Below are 24,924 nucleotides of genomic sequence, written 5' to 3'. Positions count from 1 at the left end.
GACAGAGTTCCAGCATGCCACTTCGTTGACATAAAAAAGCAGGGTTATCCAGTGTCCACTGTCCAGATTGATTACTGATCAATCAACCAACTAAGCAAACGTGGGCAAACCTGTCTCCCTCCCCATCTCTCCACCGGGGACAACTTGTGTTCTTCACGCTGGTGACTTTGCAGAGCACATCCCATTCTATAGCTACGGTTTATGTTAGAGGCCAACACTGCAAAACATTGGCAATATGATAACTTGATCAAGGTCCAGCTAGCGAATCTGCGGCCGCTCGTCTCCCATCTTGTGGGCATTCTGGGAGGCTTGGATAATTCCAGCCAATGTCGCTTTTATGGCGCTGTGGCAGTCATGGAAAACGTGTCAATAAATACCTTGTAGTCTGCCGTTTAAATGGGTCTCCCCGCATTACCCAAAGTGATGCAAATCAATGTATCAACATCAACAGGAATGACAAGAAGGCGTTCCAATATTTCTGCCACTATAGATCAGAAAAATACGATGTCTCTTTGAGTCTATGGCTCGTTTATGTAGTACAGAAAAGGCGAAAGGCGACGGCCATATGTCTAATGTTAATCTGGCCAATTAGCCAGCTAGCTCGCCACAACAAGCGCTTGATTTCTGCTTCAGCCAGCTAGCAAGCTAACCGATGATATAGCACTGATATAAGACTTACCCGGTTTGTATATTTGTAGACAAATCCCAGGCCAAACGTTGGGGGTGTTTGGCTCGCGCGTTCGGTCGGTTATGTTTCAGATTCCTGAAATTGGTATGTTCAGTGCTTGAGCCACGCTACCATGGAAAACAGTTTTCTCGACGGCTGTAACACGTCAGGTCTGCACAGTGCAAGCAATCCGAGGCTGCATTGTTGGACCGACCAAGGCACCAAGCAAACATTAGTGCTGCTGATGCATGCTGGGAATAGTTCATGACTTGTGAGTAAAGTCCGCCACCTGCTGGCCATCTAAGCGAGAACAAGTAAAATAGCATGCGGAGGATTTTGGAATAGATTACAATCGAAATAGAACTCTAGCGATTACACCAAGCGCATCCCTCTTGAAAACGCCCCACAATAACTTTGTGCAATTATTTGCATACATGCATGTACATGCATCTATGCCCAAAACACTATGATAGATTATACAGTTGCTAGCCTAATGTACAATATTGTTCTTCGTCTCCATTGCAATAGGTGGCAGCAGAAGTCTTTCGTCTCAGAGAGAGGGAACTATCCAATAAGCGAAGTAGAGCCCCATGTTGGTGACGGACTCAACGTGAAAGAAAATATGGAGAGAAAACATGTGTCCGCTCTTGCAATGTATCAGACTGCAATGTCCCAGTCTGCACCCCAAAATGAGGTAACTTAAATCCCTAGAAATTAACACTTATCAAGCAGGCTCTGTACTGTAATGATCATGTCTTTTCGTGCTGTGTCAACCCAGGATAATCTGCTACTACCCACCCACTCCTAAACAATGTAGGGCAAGAGTTGCCTATGTGCAAAGTCTTGGTTGTCTGATGGATGCCTTGCCTATGTGATTTCCCGATAGGTCTCACAAGTTAAGAAAAAGAAGAAGAGAAAAGTGCAGAATGGCCAACCGATAGTCATGTCCAAGAAGATGAAAAAGAAAAATTCTGCAGTGCGAAACGGGTTGCAAGCAAAGAAGAAAGAAAAGGAGAGGGCCTCGAATGTAGGTATCCATGAGCATTGCAAATTATGTTTGACTGTAACAGATACATGGGGTTACATTGTAACTACACGTAACCAGTAGTTCTACATTCTAACAAAATTATAATTATGACCACAGCAGTGATTATTATGGCTGTGATTTCTATGCAGGAAGAGGAACCACAACACAGAGAAATGTCAGATAATGATGCAGCATCCCTGCCAATTCTTCTGGACAGCCTATCCAAAGTCAACAACAGTAGAGACAGAGCAAACAGTTTATTTCAGTGGTTTATCCACCCCGTCCCTCTCAAGACCTTTTTCAGGTAAGTAGGCCTTCCTGCAATGTTAACTTTTCAGTTTTACTACAGAATTACGACAGTACAACTATATATGCGCAACAAATGCAACATCTTGGACACAGACTGTGGCATGATACACAGATGTACAGAATTTAATAGTCTGGGCACAAACCATTTCAGTTTGGCAGCTTTTCTGTTGTACACTGCCACCTTTTATTATAAGGGTTGTGGCCTGATAGCTGAATATTAAAGGACAATTCCTCAGCCACAGGTGATTGGTGTAGTAGGCCTTTTGGTAGTTTGTTAACTTACATGCTTGTTTATATTCACAGGGACACATGGGAAAAGAAACCTCTTCTCATCAAACGACATCAACCAGAATACTACAGAGGGCTTTTCTCTACAGCAGAATTTGACAGAGCTCTAAGAGAGGTCACTATAAAATCTAATGTCAGTCACACCCACGACTGAAATGTGTCAGACACAGATAGAAACTGTGAAAATTTGAAATAAAAAGGTTAGGTTTTCAATTTTGTCATGACTAAATGTGAGGCAGGAACTGAGCTTTTGTATTGTATGGACAGAACAACGTCCAGTTTGGCGTGAATCTTGACGTCACCAGTTACATCAATGGCAAACGAGAGACGTACAATCCTCCAGGGAGGGCCCTGCCCTACACCGTCTGGAACTTCTATGAGGTAAAACCTCATTTTGTTCTCTTTTGCTCTCTACTTATTTCCTTCACAGTCAATACAGTGTCTACTTCATTAGCGTCTGTCCATGGATGCCTGTATCCTGATAGTGGTGTATTCCAGGGATGTCAAACTCAGGCCCAGGGGCCAAATCTGGCCCGCGGAGTCATTTTATTCGGCCTGCGAGATCATTTCAAATGTGTATTACAGTTGGCCCACATACACCATAATGTATAGGGTAACAAGAGCTGAACAAGAAATTTCGTCACAGGATGTGCAGATACATTTGAACTACTACATATGATGGGAAAGAGTGTGTGTGAAATTCAACTATTAGTATGAAGTGTATGTGCACAAAATTTTGGTCAATTTTTGTAAATAAATGTTGAGTTCGGCCCGCGACTTCGTTTCAGATTTTGATTTTGGCCCTTAGTCAATTTGAGTTTGACACCCTTGGTGTATTCCAATTGACATTGATGGTGCACGCCTAAAGAAGGGGTGAACCATCCACCTCAAGGCTCATACGCTCAATTGCCATCATAACTGACGTTACTAGTGGTTCTTAAATAATGCAATGTACAGCAATGTAGTTATTGTGACCTTTGTGTGTGAGAGAGAAAGAGTTAGTGTGTGTGTATGCACAATTGCGCGTGTGTGTGTGTGTGCGCGCATGCGTGTGAGAGAGAGAGAGAGAGAGAGAGAGAGAGAGAAATAACTATCGTCTGTTTTGTGCAGAGTGGCTGCTCTTTGAGGATGCTGAACCCACAGGCCTTCTCTTCCACTGTCTGGAACGTGCTGTCCATCCTGCAGGAGCTCTTTGGCAGCATGACTGGGGCCAACGTGTAAGTCCAACCTGGGAATATCCCTAAGGCAGGAATATCCCTTAGGCTGTCCAATCATCTGACCCCGAAACGGGGCCAAATTATCAGATTTACTACACATACTAAAGTTTAAAAGAGTCCACTTCACCAAGGAGCGAAGTATCCTGGTGGAAGCAGACTTCATTATTCCACTTCAACCAGGATTTGTTACCACCACTTTTTCGGGTCAGTGGACCCTTTCTTGTCATGACATCAGATATAAAAATTGGGAGCAAAAATCCTGGTGGGAGCAGACTTTTTTTCAATGAGGGAGTGACTAGCCAGGACAACATGAAAACTACAGCATAGCACAGAACATAATTCCAGAAACACACTGTCAGTAGCTCGTTGGTCTGATCTCATCTGCCTTGCTCCCATTTTTACTGTTTACTGTTCTACTGTTTCCACAGTTTTTAATGGTGGTTGTTCTTTTTTATTATTGCGCATTTTAATGTGTTTTTCATTGTGTTTTCATTGTTTTTTCGTTGTTTTTATCATTAGTCTTACTATTTATTGTTCCAATCTTGTGTTTTTTATTTATAATATATTTTTACGTATTTTTATTTCCATAAATAATCCTTTATTTATGAAGCACATTGAGATTCCTTGACTGTCTATAAGTTGGGCTATAGTAATAAACTTAACTTGCCTTGTTGCCAGGTATCTGACGCCTGCGGGCACACAAGGCTTCGCCCCTCACTATGACGACATCGAGGCCTTCGTGGTCCAGCTGGAGGGAAAGAAGCACTGGAGGGTCTATAATCCTCGGTGAGGCGCATGCGCGCATGCACGCACGCACGCGCACACACACACACACACACAGATGTTCAGGGGTTGGACAAAATAATGGAAACACCTGTCATTTTTGAGTGTGAAGTTTCATGGCTCAAGTGGACCAGCCTGTTGGCCAATCTTCATTAATTGCACATTGCACCATTAAGGTGAAGTGTGAAGATTCAATTTGCAAGGTAAGAGCACGGTTTTCCTCAAAATCTTGCAATGCACACAACATTATGGGTGACATAGTTAAAAAAAGAGAGATTCTTGGTTCGCATGTAACTGTTGCATCTTTGACCGAGACAGCAAGTTTTTGTGAGTTTCTCTCTATGTGGAAAGGACATAACCCTTGATGACACGCGCACACACACGCTGTCCGTACTTCTGTGGAGCGCTTTGCTGCTGACATACGTACGTCATAACTTTTACATCATCCCCATATTGCTCAGGGCAATCATTTCCACCCAAATTGGAAGCATTTTGTTGCTGCAGTTATCACTGGGGGAGGTATTTCATGCCAAACTTTTGTGACCAACTTTTGTGACCACTCTTTTCATAGGACTGAAGACGAGGTGCTTCCAGTGCTGTCAAGTCGTAAGTAAAACAAGGCATCATTTATCTTAATTTTACTTATATATTACATTTCTACGTTATTGAAATCAAAATCCGTATTCAGATCTTTCATACAAATTGCTCTTTGCGCCAATTTCTAGAGGGTTTTTAAAAAAAAAACTTTTAAAGTATGTATATCTGGGAGGTTTTTAATTGAAATGATGTGATGTGTTTTGAATTAGTATCCCAGGAACTCTAGCGAACTCTAGCGAACTGCTATGACACAAGATAATGGAGATAATGGGGATCCTTTAATAAAAAAGAATTTAAGAAAAATTAAACATCACTGAGAAGCACCACTAAAGGCTGGAGCACACTGCAGCTTAGTTTTGAAGTTTTTATTGCGTTCAAGCAACCGCCTAACTCGACTCGGAAGGAGGTGTAACAACATTGAAACTTAAGTTGGGTGTTTTACGCATAATAAAAACGTACAATCGAAGCTGCAGTGTGCTCCAGCCTCTAGTCTAGTGCTACGTGTAAGTGATGTTTGTCCCACTGTGACTGATGCTCCTTCCAAGTCGGAGGATGATGCCTAGAGTCCACTCCCAATTGAACTTTGCCTCGTCCTCCTCAGCTAACTTCAGCCAGGCGGAGATCGGTAAGGCGATCCTGGACGTGGTGCTGGAGGCTGGGGACATGCTCTACTTCCCCAGGGGCTTCATCCACCAGGGGGACTGCCTGCCCGACGCACACTCCCTCCACATCACCATCTCCTCCTACCAGAAGAACAGCTGGGGAGACCTGCTCACTAAGGTGACCTATGACCCCTATACCCAGTGGTGTAGTGGGGATTTTTAAAGTGGGGGTACGCGATTTTTGACGTCATCGAATAATTACGCAACTTATCAAGTCAAGCCCCCCAACTGTCCTTAATCTACCGTCATTGCTTTTTCGTTGTCATCTGTTAAGTCATTCACCTGCAATACTACTATGTGCTCATTCCTTTTTGTATTCAAACATGGGCAATATATTTTTTTTAATCTCACTTCAGGAGAAGCGGGTGGATTGCGTACCCCCGTGTACCGCGCCCACTACACCCCTGTCTATACCTGTCCTGAGGGGATCTATGGGTACATCCGAAAGTCCCCACAGGCTTACCATGTAGATGGTGTTGGATTTTAGCCATTTTGTTCCAAACGTTGTAAACCCATTTCCAAATCATTTTCCAAACTTACTATGTGTTGGCTAGAATCCAGCGTGTTCTTTTTAAAGAGTCAGAGAGCATGGTGTCCAATTCTTGATTTCAGCGGGTTTATTTATCCAAAGCATCTGGCATGAAGTTACAAATAATTAAAGCATTTTTGAATTCTGTTCTTCTGTGACCTCACCCTAACAGCAACAGCCTAGGAGAATTCTGTCTTTCCCTAGTGTATCTGTCTTTTTGTAGTAGAGTGACCATCCCCCATCTGTCTCCAAGCTGTGGGGGCTCCCATTAGCCTTAGTCTCATTGCAGGCCCAGCCCCGGGCTGGCCCGGACAAAAGGGGGCTGACGGTGATCTCATCAAAAGGGGGCTAGGTGCTAAAGATGGCCGCCGGGCCAGGTTGTGGGGCTAAGGGCCGCTTTCCCTGGCCCGTCGAATTCGATGGGCCAGCAAGCACCGCCGAGGCTCGGAGGCGGGGTCAACCTCTGTGTAATAATGTGGCTGCATGGGGGACTTATCGCTAAATTCTGGGCAAATTATGGTTAAGCATTAGTTTGGGGTGTTTGGCTTTCTTATGGCATAATTTCATAAGATGCAACCTTGGCACTTCTGTTTGTGTTTTTAAAGTTATTTAGCCAACATAATTTTTTTGTTGTTATCAGGGCATCATGGGCACCACTACACTTAAACTTGGGATGTCATAGCTAAGTCATGTCGGCTTTTTTCTGCTTTTAGCCGCCAACTCTTGTGCCATTATCGTGATTTGGCATGCTTTCCACTGGACACCAATAAAAAGTGTCTCACAAATACTCACACATGACATTTATGTCGGCTTATTTAGCTTTTGCGCTATTATCGCCGAAGGTCTGGTAGGCTATATCGCACGTTTCAGACAGATCGCCAAACACAGTTTGAAATTTACACAAGGGCTTTAATGTCAAATGGATGGAAATAACATGAATGAATAGACAGGTGGCACGCCGCAACGAGGGGGTGTGTCGCTATGTCCGGGGCTCATAATTTTCTATAGCAACTGATGAAGGTGCTATGTCTCCGGGATTTGGTCTCCTTTCACATGGTAACTTATTCAATTACCTGCACATTCATGTCTCGCTATGTCCGGGGCTCATGCTTCTGTGCGCGATTGGGGGGATTAACTGGGCATGTTCGCACGTCTCCTTCTGTTCACTCTCAGTTGTCGAGCTGCTCGTATTTTCATGCGTCTTTGTCTTCTTAACATGCGCTGCGTCCCATACAGCTTCTGAATCGACAACTTTGCAATGTAATAAAACTGTTCTTGAAAGGCAAGCCATTTTCTTTACAGTTCTTGTCGTCTTTGTCCGTAGGCTACGAGCCAAACGGCGACCTGCTCCAGCAGAGTTTGCTCCATTTTCTTATCCTTCTTTGTCGTTGTTCTGTTGTTGTCCTTCTGTGATTTGGGGCGAAAGTGGGCTGTGCCCGACTGACGTTTCACAAACAAGGCGTGTACCTGAATGTGCCTGGGGTCGGCTATGAGTCCGATCAGGCAAAAAATGGCCCGGGGCCGGCAGCTCCGAGCCGGCCACTCTCCTGAGCCCCGGGCGGCCCCGGGCCGCTGAAGCGCGGCTAATGAGATCAAGGCTATTGTGTCCAGGTAAACCTAGGCCCCTTGGCCAGACCTCCTGAGGTGTGTCTTGATCACACAGAGAAAGTGGGTTGGATGTGGCTGGTAACCCTTCGCAAAATATACAGCATATGATCATGACCCTTATTAAACATTCTCAATGTCAATTTACAAAAATGTATGCCAATATATTTTCAATTCCCTCTCTTGATTCGATTCAACATCGAATCACAAAAAAAATATCTTAGCATGTCCATCTGCCATGTCTTTATCTGAAATGCAATCGAACGGCTATCACTTGGGTTATGGTTGGAGATTCATAGGCCTACCCATAGTAGCCTATAGGTATTGAAATGCAAAAAATCTGTTCAACCCAAAACAACAGTTCAAAAATAAACAACCAAACCTAAAAGAAGAATACAAAACAAGAACTAAAAATGCAGTCAATATATTGTCACCCCTTTTCTCTGGAGTCCCTCTCTTCAACTGAAAAAATATCGTGGCAACATCATAAAAATAGAAATGTTCTTTTTTGCCCCCGAGAGTGTCAGCTATGGTGAAGTGCTTCTCAATAGTTTGTTAAACTCTTTAATAGGAATGATAAGCCCAAAGAAAGAAAGAAAGAAAGAAAGAAGAATAAAAGAAAAATTCAAAATTGTTCCAAAATTGCATTTTCATCGCATCACCCAGAGAGCTATAAAGACAATCCACAACAAAAACCTGGAATAAAAGAAAATGTTTGCGCACCATTTATCATGTCAGACCCTGCCCAACTTTTATGTCACACTTTCCATGGGTTGAGAAACCATAAAAACGTAAAAAACATAAACCATAAATAAAAAATAAAAAAAAATGCATTTCTGAAACAACAGCAAAAAAATTCAATTTCAGCCCTTTGCCTCTTTACTAATCTAAATTCATAAATCAACTTTCAACTTCCAAAATTATAGTAAGGAAAAAATCTGAATTCTTAGAAGGGGGAATATTACTTCTCTTTGAAAGAAGAAGGGGGGGGAATACTTTTCTTAGAAAGAAGAAGGGGGGGGAATACTTCTCTTAGAAAGCTAAAGATACAGTCAATGACATGTCCCTTATTCATCCACCATTGACAATGAAAATAAACTCTCCCTCTCTTTAATCTGTATGGCACAGCCAAACAGATTAATCTTTAAAATAGTGGAGGTGTGTGCCAAAGTTTATGTAAGTTATCCCTTCAACAAGCAGAGTGCACCCCCTTGTTTCCAACTCTAGGACTTTGTCGTCCCATATCATAGATCGAACCAGCGTAGTTCTTTGTGTCCCGTCATGGACACCCTACAGTACTTTGCTCAATGCCCTGGCAGAGAACCACAGTTCTCCCATCTGACTCCGTATAAATCTCCTTGGATTTCTCAACGTTTGCAACTGCCAGACAATAGATAGCACGTACTTTACTTCATGACACCTGGTTTCCTCCAAGTTGACCGCTGATTGATCACATGGTTGCACTCTGTTGTGATTCTGTATCAATTTAAACTATGGTACCTCACCGCCTCTGGGTTTTGAGCCCACATTTTGGAAATAAAATTAGAACTGGGGGATGAACTTGGAAGACGGCAAAGTCTGTACAATAGCTGTTTAATTAAAGTTTCGTGTTAAAATGGCATTGTTTATGACTTATCGCTGAATATTACTTTTTATAACTTTTTAGTTTTCTTAAAAACCCATATCAATTACCCATATCATAACATACCTAACCAAAGTGAGTTTTCTTGTTTAATAAAAACAAAATGTATAAAGGGAAAATTGGTGAAGTCAACTAAAGAAATAAAGCACTGTTTAAAGTAACCCAAAACGATGAAAATATAGTCATGGAAACTATAAACTAGAAATCCTATGAAGCTTATTTTAATATAGTATCTCTAACTCCTGCATTTTGATGGAACATAACCAAATAAAGTCATATTTTCCTGAAAGAAGAACACGTTGTAACAAGAAAGCCACCTCTCTAAAAAGCTGAAAATGATTCCTTTGTAACCCAAATAGTAAATAAAATGTTGAAAAATATCCATTTGAAACCCAAATAGTAAATAAAAATGTTTCTTACTTCAAAACCAAACTCTTTGTTGACCAAAAAGAGAAAGAAAGACCCATCTGTTTTTTTTTAAATAAAGGAAAACACCGCTTATTAAAAGAAAAATGCTCACAAAGAGGTTCAAATTGATTCATTTGAAAACCAAATCAAGACGTAAAATGAAAGCATTATCAAAACCAACTTGAAGAAACCGAATGAATAAACTCAAATCAATAAATGAAACAACCCAAAAAATGTGTAAAATAAATGTCATGACGTCACTGTAAGTAGGCCTCTGTTAAATTGCCATATTAACCATGTTCTTCTCATTTTTTTTTTAAATTCAACCTTTGCACGTGCACTCTCAATTTTTTACATGAACACACATAACACAGAGACAGACATAGGGCCCATTGACATACAATGACAGACACACAAGGAATACATATATGTTAGTCTCCTGTTCTTGGGGAAAAAAGGGAATGAAACCTGAAGTTAATCAACCATGGTTACTTCTTGATGATAACCTGTTATGACACACTGGTTCCTTCTTATCGTTAACCTGTAGATTAAATCAAATTCACATATAGCATACAAAACAAGAGATATGTTCACATTCCCCAATGTGTATCGGTCCCCTGGTTTCACTCCATGGTCATGTTCCTGAAAGGACTAAATGATTAAGGCAATTCAGAGTATATTCCTCTCTAGGTGTCGACTCCCAATCTCATTGTCTCCAGACATCCTGAAGGGATTAGGTCAACAACGAGCTTTGCACAACAGGCAACCGTATCCTGTTATCGTCTCCTAAGAAGAAGAAAAAATGGACAATTAGTTAATCTTCACTTAATTAAATCACACGAAACCAGGTCGATTAAATGCAACTTAATCCTTTTTCAAAACAAATTGTATGATTTTTCCAAACCTGAATGAATTAAAATTATTGCTAATTGATATCCAAAATTTGAAAACCTTGCCCATTTCATACAATTCTTTTATCACCCCAGTGTCAGGCAGGTTTCTGCTCCACCTCTAATGAATACGGCCAATTCCCCAGGGTGTCAAAGGACCCCAGGGTGTCGACGCCCCCCAAGGCATGCCCACACCCAAATTCTGAAACCCTGATCCATGGTGTGGCGAGGGTTGTGGTAATAGGTACGCTTGCTGTGTGGTATACCCATAACTCCTTCTATATTGATTTGGGATGTTTGGGAACCCTCTCCACTGCACTTTGGGGCACATTCTCTTCCAATGACCCAACTCACCACAGCCATGGCATTTGTCCCATGACCTACGCCAACCAGTCCTATGCCTCCTGCCCAATTCCCCTGGACCTCTTTTCGCTTGGTGGAGGGTCTGTTGAACCATTTGATACTCAGATTTATTTTTTGTGTCACCCACTCTGTTGCGAGCCTCCTCTAACTGCAGTTTCAATAGTTCCAGTCGTGCTGCGTCTGTCTCCTCTTTTGCCTCCTGCTCCTTAGCTCTTTGTATCTTCATGTGATGTTTCAAGTGCCTTTCCCATTGTTCAGTGGTACACCCTGCCAGGTCCGGATTGTCCTCCATGGCCTTTCGAATTGTTTTGGGTACGCTTCCCATGATGGCTTTTCTGAATTGCAATGTCTGCCACTGTCCAGAGCCAGGGTGACACCCTGCTCTATCAGTCCAAATGTCCTTGCACCTGATCAGAAATTCTGATATGTCTTCATTTTCTTTCATGGTGAATGAGTGTGTGTGTGTGGTCCCTGTAGGAACAGGAAACTTTGCTCGCATAGCTCCTCCCAACTGTGTAGCATGAGAAGTGAATGATTCTGAATCCGCCAAATTGGTTGTACCTGCAATGGTCTCTATCTGCATAACATCAAAGCTGGTCACTTGTCTCTCCAATATTGCTCTCCAATCTCCAATAGCAAGCTTGTGACCCAAAGTGAGTCGAAAAAACTTGCTCATCCATGCCCCTCCCCCTTCTGACGGAGGGGGCATTTTTTCAACGATGCAGTTCATGTCAGTGAAGGAGAATGGTTTGTACTTCTCTCCCCCCTGGGGGTCTTTGCATATCAATGGCAACATGTTCTGAGGCACAGGTAGTGGTGACTCCACTGTGTCTCTGCTTTCGTTTGTCTTTCTCGTTTCACAACATGCCCCTGTCTCCACTTTTGAGTGCAACTTGCTCCTTCCATTTCCTGTCTCTCTTTCCACTGTCTTTAGACACTGCTGTGATAATTTAGTAGGAGTTTGTTTCACTTCTTCCAAGACATTTGCAAAGTATGATGCTGGTGCGGGTGGCAGAGATACTGAGGTGGGTCTGTTTTGTATCAACAAAAGTTGATTCTCTGGGCATGTCTCCGATTTTGTCTGTGCAAATTTCAAAGCTGCGCTGGCTAATGACATATTATGGAGGCAACTCCTTTTGTACTCTAATTGTTCCTTCTCCCTTTTCCAGTTATCTCTGAAAGAGAACCTGGACTGCTTCCTGTTTTTTTCATGTTCCTCCAACTGAATTTGGGCATACTGTACTGCTTTGATGAGATGTGGCAACAGGTCACGCTTTTCAGTATCTCTTGGCACATGCTTTTGCCTCCTCAACTCTTCCCAAATTTTGTCATACTTTTCTCCCGTTCCTTTCCTTTCCTTTTCAATCGATGCAGCCATAAGCTGTTGTTTTATGGCTTCCCATTGACCCTTCACAGTGGATGTTAGCACTGGAGGTAATCCTCTGAAGTCACCCTTTCCTCCAAGGTCCATTATGTTTATGTCTTAACTCCTCCTTTACTGCTAAACTCCTTGAGCTTAGTTAGTTAAAATTAATTCTTTCAATGATTAACATACTAGGCCTTGAGCCAGAAGCCAAAAATTGACCTCTCGCAATCGAACGGGTGGGCAAGTTCTAATCTGTTTTTTTTACTTCTTGGACATCTCAAGTTAACAGTTTGGCATGATAACCATTGCAAACAGGTAGCTTTTTGGTAGTTATCATGTGTTGAAATGGTGGACCAGTAAAATGGAAATGTGAAAAATCGGTATTGTGGTTCTTTGTTATTATGTAGTTTGTTGACCACACAGGGTGCTTAAATGACCCCAGGGATGCTTTCCCTTCTATCAGGACCCTACAGGAGTTGTTAGACCACACTAATAGGCTAATAGAATCACCTCAGCAATATGTGAATGACAAAATGTGATAAAATATGAAATCCGTTTTTGTTTTTATTAAGCTTATTATTATTACATTTCCCCCAACAGTAAAACAAAAACAAAAAAATAATGAACAAACACATACTAACATGTGATAACCATACTGTACATTAACATGGCATGATAACCATTGCAAACAGGTAGTTAGTGAATGATCATGCATTGAAATGGTGGACCAGTAAAACGGAAATGTGAAAACTGTATTGTTTTTTGTTATTATGCAGTTTGTTGACCACACAGGGTGCCTACATTTCCTCAGGGATGCTTTCCATTCAATCAAGACCCTAAAGAGGTTGTTAGACCATACCAATTGACCTAATATAATCACCAAAGCAATATGTGATTGACAAAATGTGATAAAAATGACAACATATGAAATCTTTTTTTTCTTAACTTTTCCTGCAACAGCAAGAATAAATAAAGAGCATTATTTCAGTCCTCAGGATCTGACTCAGTCTAGTAAATATCTGTAAATATGTCACCATGATTATCCTCTTCATGCTGATATACGCATGTTTGAAGTTTTCAGAGGGTTGTGCAGCATTTCCAGCTACTTCTCAGACATTGGCAATCCAGCAGTTTACATTGATGGCTGTACTTGCAAGACATCAGTTGTAACACTGCCTCAGGGGCTGAATATCCCCCCACATCCACTGTATAGTGAGATGGACATTTTCATCGTTGGCCCAGACATGGTCAAGTGGGCTTGGGATTTGTGGATGCTGCTGAAGACTTGCTTTCCAGATGCCAGACTGATAGTTGGCACACATAGTTTGCATGAGGAGGTAGTCCTCACACTACTACTACTACTACTACTACTACTAGTCCTCACATGGTGGAAATTGGCTTGATTCACACTCTCCATGCTGAGTGCAGAAAAGCTGGTAGCGGGCTGTATTTATGTTCTACGTATTTGTCGATGTCGATGTAGAGTTGGCACCTAAATGCTTCACGAATAGGTCCATGGACAGTTCCCAGTCCCGTCCCAGCTCATGAAAAAACTGTTTGAAAGAGCTCTGAACTCATCGTGAGCTTTAAGGCTGAGCTTTCCACGACCTGCACATCCTTTTGTGTTTTTATGATTATTTTTGTATTTACTTTTCTATTGTAGCCCTAGCCTCTTCCCCCTTACATTAGGAAATTAGTATTTCAAGTAAAGATACTGTATACCCTATCACATAACCTCATGGCTTGGTGGTACTCACACTGGGTACAAAGTAGTTCAAGAAAACCATCATGTGGTGTACTCCGACTGTCATGTGGTGTACCCCGGCCGCCTTTAACGCCATAACGCAGTCCCTCTATTATAACAGATATTGTCATTATTTGGTGTCATTATTGTCACCAAAATGGTAATAGAGCTTGGTAAGTCCCGCCCCTTAGTTCCGCATTTCACGGGACCTAAGCTGACCATCTAACAACATGGTAGAGAGTAATTATCTTCCAATCTCAGTCATTACATGCGCTGGGCAATGTTAGCAGTTTTATAATGTAGTTCAGCGTTTTCAGCCAAGAGTGAATTGGCCTGTCGCCAGGCCCATTTCCAGTAAGAGGCTATCAGGGGTGGAAAGAATACTAAAACATGTAATTAAGTAAAAGTAAAATTACATCTTTAAAAATCTACTTAAGTAAAAGTAAAAAAAAAAAATACTTAATAAAAATGTGATTTGAGTAAAAGTTACCTTCAGTTTGCTTTTATATCGCTTTCCTTCAATAGCACCCTTCGTGACCTCTAGCTATCTCTGCACAAGTCATCTTCCAATAACCTGGCGATCGTGACAACAAAATTCTGTGTGTGCTGGTGTGGCAAAGTTGCAGGGCTAGGGTCAGCCCATTGATACAACAGCCCATTACTCTGAACTTAAGGGTCTGGATTTCATTGCGTTTGGGTCGTGGGCCTTAAATTGCAAAGACTGGGAAGCCTACCAAAGGAAATAGTCTGGTGGATTTCATTTAATTGCCAGTTGTGAGATTAAATTCATGAATAATTTTGTTAATAAACAATAATTCTTGTATATATTTTAAAACAACTGTTTTCAGGCTGCGCTGGTACTCCCTCAGCTTGAGTCCTTGGTGTGTGCTCTACTATTCCCAGCCAGTTACTTGCAACTCTATTGTGTACCGTCTGTGGGCTGTCGGACTAATGGTATGGGGCCGGCGGGCCCTAGATAGTCATCCAATAGATTAGTCCAAAATATATAATTAATGTTAAATGGTAAAAACACACAATTTCCCTTCATGTCTGACAGATTTTCCCCTTTATTTCAATTTTGCCTACCTCAGAATTTACTCAGACCTCAAGGTAGATTCAAATGTAAGTAAAATACTTTGGCCAAACTGTAATTTGGGTAGAAGTAAAATCACCTATTTTAATAACTACTTTGGACTCAGTTACTCATCAAAGTACTCAATTACAGTAATTTGAGTAAATGCAATTAGTTACTTTCCATCCCTGGAGGCTATAGAACTTCTGTATGAGGTGGCGGCTTGTCAGTATACTGTACTTAAGTACTACTTATTACTACTTAAGTGTTTTTGGGAAACTCAGCCGAAGACAATATTATAAGAGTTACCAGCAGGGACAGCCAGATGAAGGTAGATAACTGAGCAGAAGGAGACAAATGCAAGCAGACTCATGCTGTCCACTGCATCTGTCAGGCACAGACACACAGCCACTGCCACACCAACACGCATGCACATTATGTGTTTTCTCGGGGTTTCTGGTAATGTGTTGTCTGGCGGCAAATGCCAGACTATATCGTCCAGCAGTTCGAAAAGAACGCGCTAGGCAGCATGGGTACTCCCAGGCTAGGTAATGTGTGGAATGATCAAAATTTTAGAATAGCATAACATGTGAATCTAGAAACCATCACTTATTTTCACATAGTAAATGTACTTTCATTACCAGACACTGAAGCAGCAACTGTAAGGGAATGCAACTCATCATTTTTTTATTCTTAATAATGTAATCGTGAAACATGTAATCTGTTATTCCCCATTACTGGCCTGCTCTCTGGACTCGGAAGGCTTTGAAGGTGAGGTGATCCCTCACCCCTCCTACTTTCAGTGCAGAGCGGGTCAGTCTGTTGATGTGGGACTTTATTTTTACTATTTCCAAACACAAGTGATTGCATCATTGGCATGCACAGATCTAGGAACGGACTTGGTGGTTCTAAAGCAACAGCCCCTTTGCCGTACTGGACGAAAAAAGGCCTTTTTAAAAGTTCCTTTTTTCTCTTTTTTTGTCACAATGTGGTCCATATTGGCATGATCATCTATGGTAACGATTCTTGAGATCAAAAGCATGTGACAATTCACCTTGATCTAACATAGCATAATAGAAGGGTGGGGACTCTAACTTGTGTCTCAAGGGCTGTTTACGGCCCCTGATGTAATTTTAATCTTATGCAGTTTCACATGGAATATGACATGTTTTGTAAAGAACTGTTAGAAATTTAATTTGCAATACAATTAAGTTATGTTTTCAGGGGACCTAGTGAAGGTGAGGTCTGTTGTGAAGGTGTCCACCTTCAATATAGGCCTAACTGCAGGGGGAAATCCTGGTTTGTGTTCATAGTAAAGCCCTTTATAAAAATTGAAGTGGCCCTCGAATGAAAACGGCTCCCCACTCCTGCTCTGGCAAGGCAACTGGAAGTTCCACATGCCCCCCGCCCCCACCTTGAGCACCTGCCCCCCAAAATGTCTTTGCATGCCACTGGATTGTATAGTGTAGTACACTCTCAACAACAGCATGGTAAAAAAGTGACTTTATCCTTAGTCTATGTAAAGAGTGCAGTCTCTGCTTCATCCAATAGGTCTTTGTCTACATATCGAATTTGGGTGTGTATGTAAAATAGCTCACTGATTTAAGTAGGGGGGGGTGTAAATACCAAATACCACAATAGCCCTGATTTTCTGATGCTACCACATGTTTGAAACACTGCTGTGTAATTTTTTTGAAAAAATCTTCCAAAAACCCCCCCCTACCCCAGAAATTACTTTTCCCACCCAAAAAGATGCGTTTTTCGCCTATTTTGCCAGTTTATCCACAGTTATCCCAGAACTACACATGAGTATGTTCATGATTTCCCATTTAATAGTCTAAAATGTGTGATGCTATATCACAGTAGAACTTTGAGCTATATAAGTACAATGTCAAGGTCATAATAGAGGTCAAAGGTTACAAAATATCGATTTTTAAGGGGAAAATATGTGTTTTTCAACTGCTGTTGCTGTACAATGCAAAAATTATTTCCCATATTAGCAATTTTATGATCTTACATGTGGCATATCATACCACAGTTGTACTTTGAAATATGCAAGTACAATGTCAAGGTCATAAGTAAGGTCAAAGGTTACAAAATATCGATTTTTAAGGGAAAAATTGTGTCATTGGGTTGCTGACCCAGTACAACACATAGATTATGTTCATAATGGTCCATTTAATGATCTTAGGTCTTTGAACTATGCAAGTACAATGGTTCAAGGTCATAATACAGGTCAAAGGTTACAAAATATTGATGGGGGGTGCTATCTTGAAACCGTTTTTCACGAAAAAACAAATGTGAAAATGAATAAACCTGTAATAATAACACACTTTTGATCTAGCTTTTGACTTTTCTAATCATAAATATTGCTAATGTGTCACAATAATGTGGTGTAAAGAACAAAAGAGACCTAAGAGACAAAGGTCAAGCAAGTTGGATGACCCAAGTGAAAACAATAAATCAGTGAACTTTATGTGCATGGCACCAATTTCAAATCAGATCTACATGTTGCTACTATGCTTAGAAAATTGTAATATCGGTTTATTATTCAGGGCCAATACCCTCTTCCATCATAACTGAAGTTTCACATGTGAAGAAAAATTAACAACAACAGCATCAATGTTACCAATGGTGAATGTGCCTTTCTTGATGTTTTTTGGTTCATGCAAATTGCTCTTTGCCTCTTTGTAAGCATAGGCTTCACTTGTGGATACCAGGCCCTCAAACAGACTTCATGAAGACTTTCTGACCAGTTGAGCAGAAACATGCACATCAGTACCCTGCAAACCTCATTTTTCAGGGCTCTAGCAGTGCTTTTCCTGTGCCACCTGTCCCAAGGAGGGAGATGGTGATCCCGCTTCTAAGTTTTAAAACCGTTCTAGTCTCCTATACGTCCCCTGGTGTAAAGGCATGTCTCTTGGTATCTCGTCCATGCTCTGGACACTCTGCTTCTTGCCACAGCACACATTGATGTGGTATCTTGGATGAATAACAGCTGAGCAAATTTAGTGGGTGATAGACACCAACCCATGGTAACTCCAGGGGTGGGACATTGAAAACATGCATGTGACCTAAAAACAGCCAGAAAGGATGGAAAAGGAGAGATAGGCTGTGCCACCACCTACAGGATAACTCTGTTTTGGGGCTTGTTTATATTACCTTTACCATTTCTACCCACTATTTGTTAAATTTGCATAACAGTAGTCAAATAGACTCGCAGTGTTGCTTCCTAACTGGACAGGCTGATGATACAAAAGTGATCCACTCTGATCATTGTGACATAAAAGAGACAATGCGTTTACCCCTTTGCGCAGAGCGCATGTTTTAACCTTATTGTCCTCAAAATTGTAATGACCAAGTCTTAATCTCTTATCTAAGGCTCTCATATCAATGTTATTATGATGTTGTTGAGTCATTCCAGCAAAGTCTGATTGGGTCTGAACTGATCATGGAATGTAGGTGGGCGCATCGGTACAAAGAGGCTATATTCCATGATCAGTTCACATGATTTTTAAGCAATTTTGATTACTTTAACCCTCAATATAACCTGGAAATAAGATATTGCATTGTGTAAAATATTGGCATACCACATAAGTAGCCATTTAAGTGCCCTTAGCTAACTTTCTACACTGAAACATGAAAAATAGGCATTTTAAACCATTTCCGTGACCTTTGACCTTAAGTAGGACTGACACTACACATTTTGCTGCTCACTTGAAGTATGGCATGGTACATGAAATACCATTCAATAGCCCAGCATGAACTTATTTCTATTCTGCACTCCATAAAAGATGGGGAACCATGGAAAAATGGCAGAAAATAGGCATTTAAGACCATATTGATGACCTTTGACCTTGAATATGACCTTGACATTTGACTTTTTTTTGCTCAAAGTACACCTCCAGCATGGCATGCCACATGAAATGCCATTAGATGATCCAGCATGGACATATTTTTACTCTGTACCTCATAAAACATTGGGAACTATAGAGAATTAGCCCAAAAACAGGCGTTTTGGGGGTTAAAAAGTAATTTCTGGGGTAGGGGGGGGTTTTCGGGCTTGATTTTTAAAATTTTTACATCAATGTATTCCTAAGACATGGTAGCATAAGAAAATCTGGGCTAAAGTTGAATCTGAACATTTTCATCAAATAACACCCCTCCCTAATTTAAGTACATTACACTTTGTGTGGATAATGAAACACAACTTTCAAGAAAACTTGTAATACAAAACCCACCTGTATTGTAATGTAGATGATAAACTGGGAAAATTGTTGTATTTTTGTACCCAATCTACCAGTATTTTCTCGCTTGGGAAATAAACACAAATTTTTTTATGAAAAGTCAGTGAAAATGGGGGCCTGAACTAAATTAAGTGGGAAATCTGTGTAACGTGCCCTTTAAACTATCTAAGAATTTTGTAGAACAACTTTTCCTATAAATATATTTACCTCACAGTCATTTTTACTTTCAATTTATCAAGATATTAGCAAATTAGCCTAGGCGTTTTTAGTGTAAAATGGTTCAAATAAGAAATGCATGATAAATATAAAGCTACTGTTCTGCAAAGGTTATCATACCAATTCATAAACTAGACATATATATCAATATTAAAATACCAACAAGACTTTGCCCACCCTTTCGATTGCGATCGGCGGTCTGGCTCATGGACTAACAAAGGAGACTGCTATTCAATTCACATAGAAATAGGCAACATTCACACTGTAACTACCAAATTCCACTCTTAACTAAACATCCGATTAAATCTCTCATGGTCAACCTACACCGATTCCCACAATGCAGTTGTAACAATCATACCAACACATTCAACGAGGCCCACACTTCAAGCACCATTTTCCCCAGCTATAAACACTCCAATAAATAACCAGCAATGCAATATTCCCAACAAATGCTACCACAATACTTCCCCAGCAACGTAACTCAGAGCAATGTAATCTCAACACAGTCCAGTATCCACACAACAATCAGCCAATAATACATGTGCCATCCATTATATCAACAAAATATGGGCCCCTCTGCCCAGCCATAATGATTGTTGGTATTTTTTTTTTTTTTGCATGACCTTTGCCTAAGCCAGTGTTCCATATGTATTTCTTGTGCACTTTAACCTTAATGCTTTAACCATTTGTTTAGACATGCCTACAGTAGGGTGACAACAATAAAACCTTGATCTGCCCAATAACAGTACTTAGATAAATCATTGGTCTGCTTACCATTTGATTACACATTGTAGCGGCTGTTAGTTGTTGTCACCCAACTGCCCCTTCGTCCATTTCTTGTCTTTTTGTCCACCAGCTCTCCTTCTTTATCACGTCGGGGTCACCAATTGTTGGATTTTAGCCATTTTGTTCCAAACGTTGTAAACCCATTTCCAAATCATTTTCCAAACTTACTATGTGTTGGCTAGAATCCAGCGTGTTCTTTTTAAAGAGTCAGAGAGCATGGTGTCCAATTCTTGATTTCAGCGGGTTTATTTATCCAAAGCATCTGGCATGAAGTTACAAATAATTAAAGCATTTTTGAATTCTGTTCTTCTGTGACCTCACCCTAACAGCAACAGCCTAGGAGAATTCTGTCTTTCCCTAGTGTATCTGTCTTTTTGTAGTAGAGTGACCATCCCCCGTCTGTCTCCAAGCTGTGGGGGCTCCCATTGTGTCCAGGTAAACCTAGGCCCCTTGGCCAGACCTCCTGAGGTGTGTCTTGATCACACAGAGAAAGTGGGTTGGATGTGGCTGGTAACCCTTCGCAAAATATACAGCATATGATCATGACCCTTATTAAACATTCTCAATGTCAATTTACAAAAATGTATGCCAATATATTTTCAATTGCCAGGGTTGCCAGATGAGGCTGATGATTTCCAGCCCAAAAAATGCTCAAAACCCGCCTAGAAGCACAAAATCCCGCCCAATTCTATTGATTTCTATGGCAAAAATTGGGCGGGTTTTTCTGCTAAATGCCATTTTTTCCCGCACACGGCCATCCTAAGCCCCAATTGGGCGGGAAATAGCCCAATCTGGCAACACTGCAGATGGCAACAAAATATGGAAAGAACTATGTAGTAAATCTGAATCCCCCCTTAGTAAGCTTTCAACCTGGAGGCGAGCGGTACCCAGATGACTCTCTATATCTGGTCATATTTACAGTCGACAAATTATATCAAACGATGGCCTGAATTCTTTCCTCTCTGAGCTTAGAAATATCATTGCTGTATCCCTCTATAAACTATTGTTACACAATCTACTGGGTACTTCATGAATTAAGTTAAGCTGCTACTGGCATATGGACCAATGCAATGGGCCTTAAAGGGTAGGTTATAATAACAAGGACAGATGATTACTTAAACATAGACTGATTTACTGGTAATGGCCATTGAACTTACTGTATATTGTGAAATAATTTGGCATCATCTTGCTTTGTTTGGTTGGCAGGTGGTCCCAGCCGCTCTACAGGTTGCTATGGAGGAGGATGTGGAGTTTCGCAAAGGCCTTCCCCTGGACTACCTGTCTTACATGGGGGTGCAGAACTCTGATAAGGTGGGTGATTGACCAGGAAGCATTATGAACTGTAAACAGCAGCCATAAAATATTTTGGCAAGCTAATGCCATGCTAAGCCCGTCACTTCCAGTAAAGGCGCAACGTTATTGGTCCAAACCTTCCCTCAACACTATGCACTGAAGACCTCAGTGCACTGTGTCCATTATGCACTAAACCCACTAGTGCATAGGGCACTGACACAAGTGTGCGATTTGAGACACAGAAAATGGCACAGAACTGTCTTGACAGTCAGCCATCTTGGAAGTGTTCCCCCAAAGGTTACTCAGTTCTTGTACAGTAGAGCGGGGTGGGGGAACCTTTTTCATTGGAGGGGCCACTTCAAATTTAAGTCCTCCAAGTGACGTACTATGAACGCAAACCAAGATTTCCCTCTGCACTTTAGGCCTAGGCGGCCACCTTTACAACAGAACCCACCATCACAAGGTCCCCTGAAATATACAGTAACATGACTGTATTGCAAATGTTATTTCTAAGATTCCTTTAAAAATCATGTCATATTTCATGTGAAGCTGCATAACATTAAAATTATATCTGGGGTGGAGAAGATGGCCTCAAGGGCCGAAACGGCCCTCAAGACATAGGTTAACCACCCCTGAGGTGGTTAACCTATGTCTGTATTACTGTACATTTGAGATGTCTGCCTACCCATTCAGAAGTTATCACTGAAACAAAAACCAGCCGGACAGCGGAGACGGAGTCAGTGCATTAAATCTTATTTTCTCTGAATGTTTTGTCTTGTGCAGGAGGATCCCCGGCGTGCGGAGTTCCTGAGCCACGTGGGCTCTCTGATGAAGAAGCTGGTGGCCTACGCTCCTGTGGACGCGGCCGTCGACCAGAAGGCCAGAGACTTCCTGCACGACTGCCTGCCACCTGTACTCACGCCAGGTAACACTAACAGCACAAGTACTTACTGAGACTATCATTCCTCCTGTACTCACGCCAGTAAAACTAGTAGTGGTAAAAAACTGGTAGTCAGTATTGCTCAATTTGAATGAATTAATGTTGTGTGTGTGTTTGTGTCTGTGCTGGGCAGCTGAAAAGGCATCATGTGTTCATGGAGCTCCGGCGCGCTGGGAGGATGGGGAGGCATTGGGGATGGCTGTTCACATGCGGCCTCAGACCAAGATACGCCTCATACGCGCAGGGGTAGCAAGGTATTGCACGCTTCACACAGACTTGTTCAGCCATTTTCATAACAACATATATTAATCTGAATCGAATTAACTTTTTTTTACTATAATCTATCAATTATTGTACTACTCCATTCTTACATGTGTAATTTTTATTTCATTTTTGGGTAAATTGTGGTCTAGACTCACACTGGTTTCAGGGTGTTAATTAGTATTTGTGTTGGTTTGATGTTAAAGATCCAGATTTGATAATCTTAATAATCTGCTTTGAGGATGTTTAGTTACTGTATATTTGTTTTGGTTTGTCCAGACTTAATAATCTTAATCATAATAATCTGTTTTGAGGATGTTTATTTACTGTACTGTGTGTATTTGTTTTGGTGCGTTGCTTAAGGCTCTGTAGTGATGGAGAGGAGGTGTCTCTGTACCACACGGTGGAGAATTCTCGTGTTTACCACCAGGAGGAGCTCAAGTCCCTGGAGATCAGGCCAGAGGTGAGCCAAGAGGGCAACCCAATGTCTAACCTCCCATCCTCTCCTTTTGCTTGGCAACCCAATGTCTAACCTCCCATCCTCTCCTTTTGCTAGGCAACCCAATGTCTAACCTCCCATCCTCTCCTTTGCAACCCAATGTCTAACCTCCCATCCTGTACTTTCGCCTGGCAACCTAATGTCTAAACTCCCATCCTCTACTTCCGCCTGGCAACCTAATGTCAAACCTCCCATCCTCTTCTTTTGCTTGGCAACTCAATGTTTAACCTCATGTCCTCTCCTTTTTACTTGTGGCCTTATGATGTGAGGCAAGAAGTAATTGACAATAGCTGCAATATGTGCAATATCTTGCTAAAGCACAATTCATAGGTTGTTTTCACGTTTGCATTAGGGATGTTGAAAGGGGAAAATCTGGAGGCAATAATCCTGAGTGAAGAGTACTTTTTTTTTTTTCAATTTCTTCATTTGTCTGCGGTAAATTGGTCTTGCTACCAGGTCAGACCTTTGATGTGCCAGCTCTAACCACTCTCCGTGTCATAATGCCGTGAAAAAAAAAATCTGAATAATCACAATCACAACAATAGTGTATGTATGAGCTCTGTCTTGTCTGTGTTTACAGCACACTGATGCCATGGAGTTCCTGCTGCATTCTTATCCCAAGTTTGTGACTGTGTCCAGTTTACCGTGTGACACAGCAGAAGAAAAGGTAAAGTGACAATTTTGCTATTTGTAGTTGATATATACCTGTAGGCGTATGCAGAAAAGGGGGAATAGTCACTAAATCACACTTTACTCCAGCTTTTAAAACCAGTCTTGCGTGACATAGCCAAGCAGTGTTGAGCTAGAAATCTTCCAAAGGGTACATTGCATTATCCAAATGTTCATCCTCCCTTGTGAAGACTTCATTGATGATCAAGTTTTAATTCAATATCTTGGACCATCGCAATTCAAAGGTCATTTTCTCATTTGCAATTGGGATGTTGAGGGGGAAATGTCACCTAGAAGTTGTTGTGCCTGCCTGACAGTGGGGTAACTTTGTTTTCTCCAAAGAAGTGGGGCGTTTGCAGAAGTGCAAGTCCACAAGCTCTAGTTTAGGACGGTAGTTTGGATAATGGAATGTGCCCGAAATGTTGTATTCCTTCAGTTGTGGTACACTTACTATGCAAGCATACCATTAAATCAGTCATTTGTAAGATAAATTAACATGTTGCAATACACACATACACCTTTACATGTGTGATAGTTGTTTGTGTACCTAAACTAACAGACTTTTCCCCACATTATTTTCCAGCTGTCACTGGCAGACCAGCTGTTTGAAAAGGGCCTGATTCATACTGCAGATCCTCTCAAGTCAGAATGACCTCTTTGAATGTACTGAATGCCTATTGCTCAATGTTTCCTTTTTCGTCAATGGATTAAGTGATCTAATCATAGCTCAGTTTATCTTCACATCTGAACTCTTTCTTGGACAGGCAGCATTTGTGAAGACACTTTTGTACATGAATGCCAACAAAATAAAAAATAAACTTTGAGTATTTCAATTAATGCATTA

At 41.3% G+C, this 24,924-nt stretch overlaps 2 protein-coding genes across 2 annotated transcripts in view; one reads left to right on the top strand and one right to left on the bottom strand.

Moving 5' to 3' along the window:
* The window catches only part of extl3 (exostosin-like glycosyltransferase 3), a 77,367-nt gene extending 76,496 nt beyond the window's left edge, over positions 1-871 (bottom strand). The window contains exon 1 of the mRNA XM_063223594.1: positions 680-871. The gene's annotated coding sequence lies outside the window, so the exon portion shown is untranslated. The remainder of the gene's footprint in view (positions 1-679) is intronic.
* A 377-nt stretch (positions 872-1,248) lies between these two features.
* On the top strand, positions 1,249-24,921 carry riox1 (ribosomal oxygenase 1). The gene is made up of 15 exons (XM_063223592.1): positions 1,249-1,361; positions 1,554-1,694; positions 1,844-1,998; positions 2,307-2,406; positions 2,559-2,672; positions 3,402-3,508; positions 4,187-4,294; positions 4,863-4,897; positions 5,490-5,668; positions 21,625-21,729; positions 22,495-22,636; positions 22,785-22,905; positions 23,276-23,375; positions 23,992-24,078; positions 24,664-24,921. Exons 1-15 carry the CDS (start codon positions 1,290-1,292, stop codon positions 24,730-24,732), a joined length of 1,635 nt encoding a protein of 544 aa, XP_063079662.1. The 5' UTR covers positions 1,249-1,289; the 3' UTR covers positions 24,733-24,921.
* The last annotated feature ends 3 nt before the right edge of the window (positions 24,922-24,924 follow it).

Source organism: Engraulis encrasicolus, chromosome 18 (assembly GCF_034702125.1).
Source record: "Engraulis encrasicolus isolate BLACKSEA-1 chromosome 18, IST_EnEncr_1.0, whole genome shotgun sequence".
In the NCBI taxonomy this organism is placed as follows: Eukaryota; Metazoa; Chordata; class Actinopteri; order Clupeiformes; family Engraulidae; genus Engraulis; species Engraulis encrasicolus.
The sequence above is the reverse complement of the archived record's forward strand: the minus strand, read 5'-3'. Positions and strand labels throughout refer to the sequence as shown.

Bases quoted from the DNA above. Each gene is read 5' to 3' on its own strand.
- riox1 (XM_063223592.1), top strand. From the start codon at position 1,290: ATGGAGAGAAAACATGTGTCCGCTCTTGCAATGTATCAGACTGCAATG. The intron at 2,673-3,401 runs GTAAAACCTCAT...TGTTTTGTGCAG, and splicing joins CCGTCTGGAACTTCTATGAG to AGTGGCTGCTCTTTGAGGAT. The intron at 4,295-4,862 runs GTGAGGCGCATG...CTCTTTTCATAG, and splicing joins TGGAGGGTCTATAATCCTCG to GACTGAAGACGAGGTGCTTC.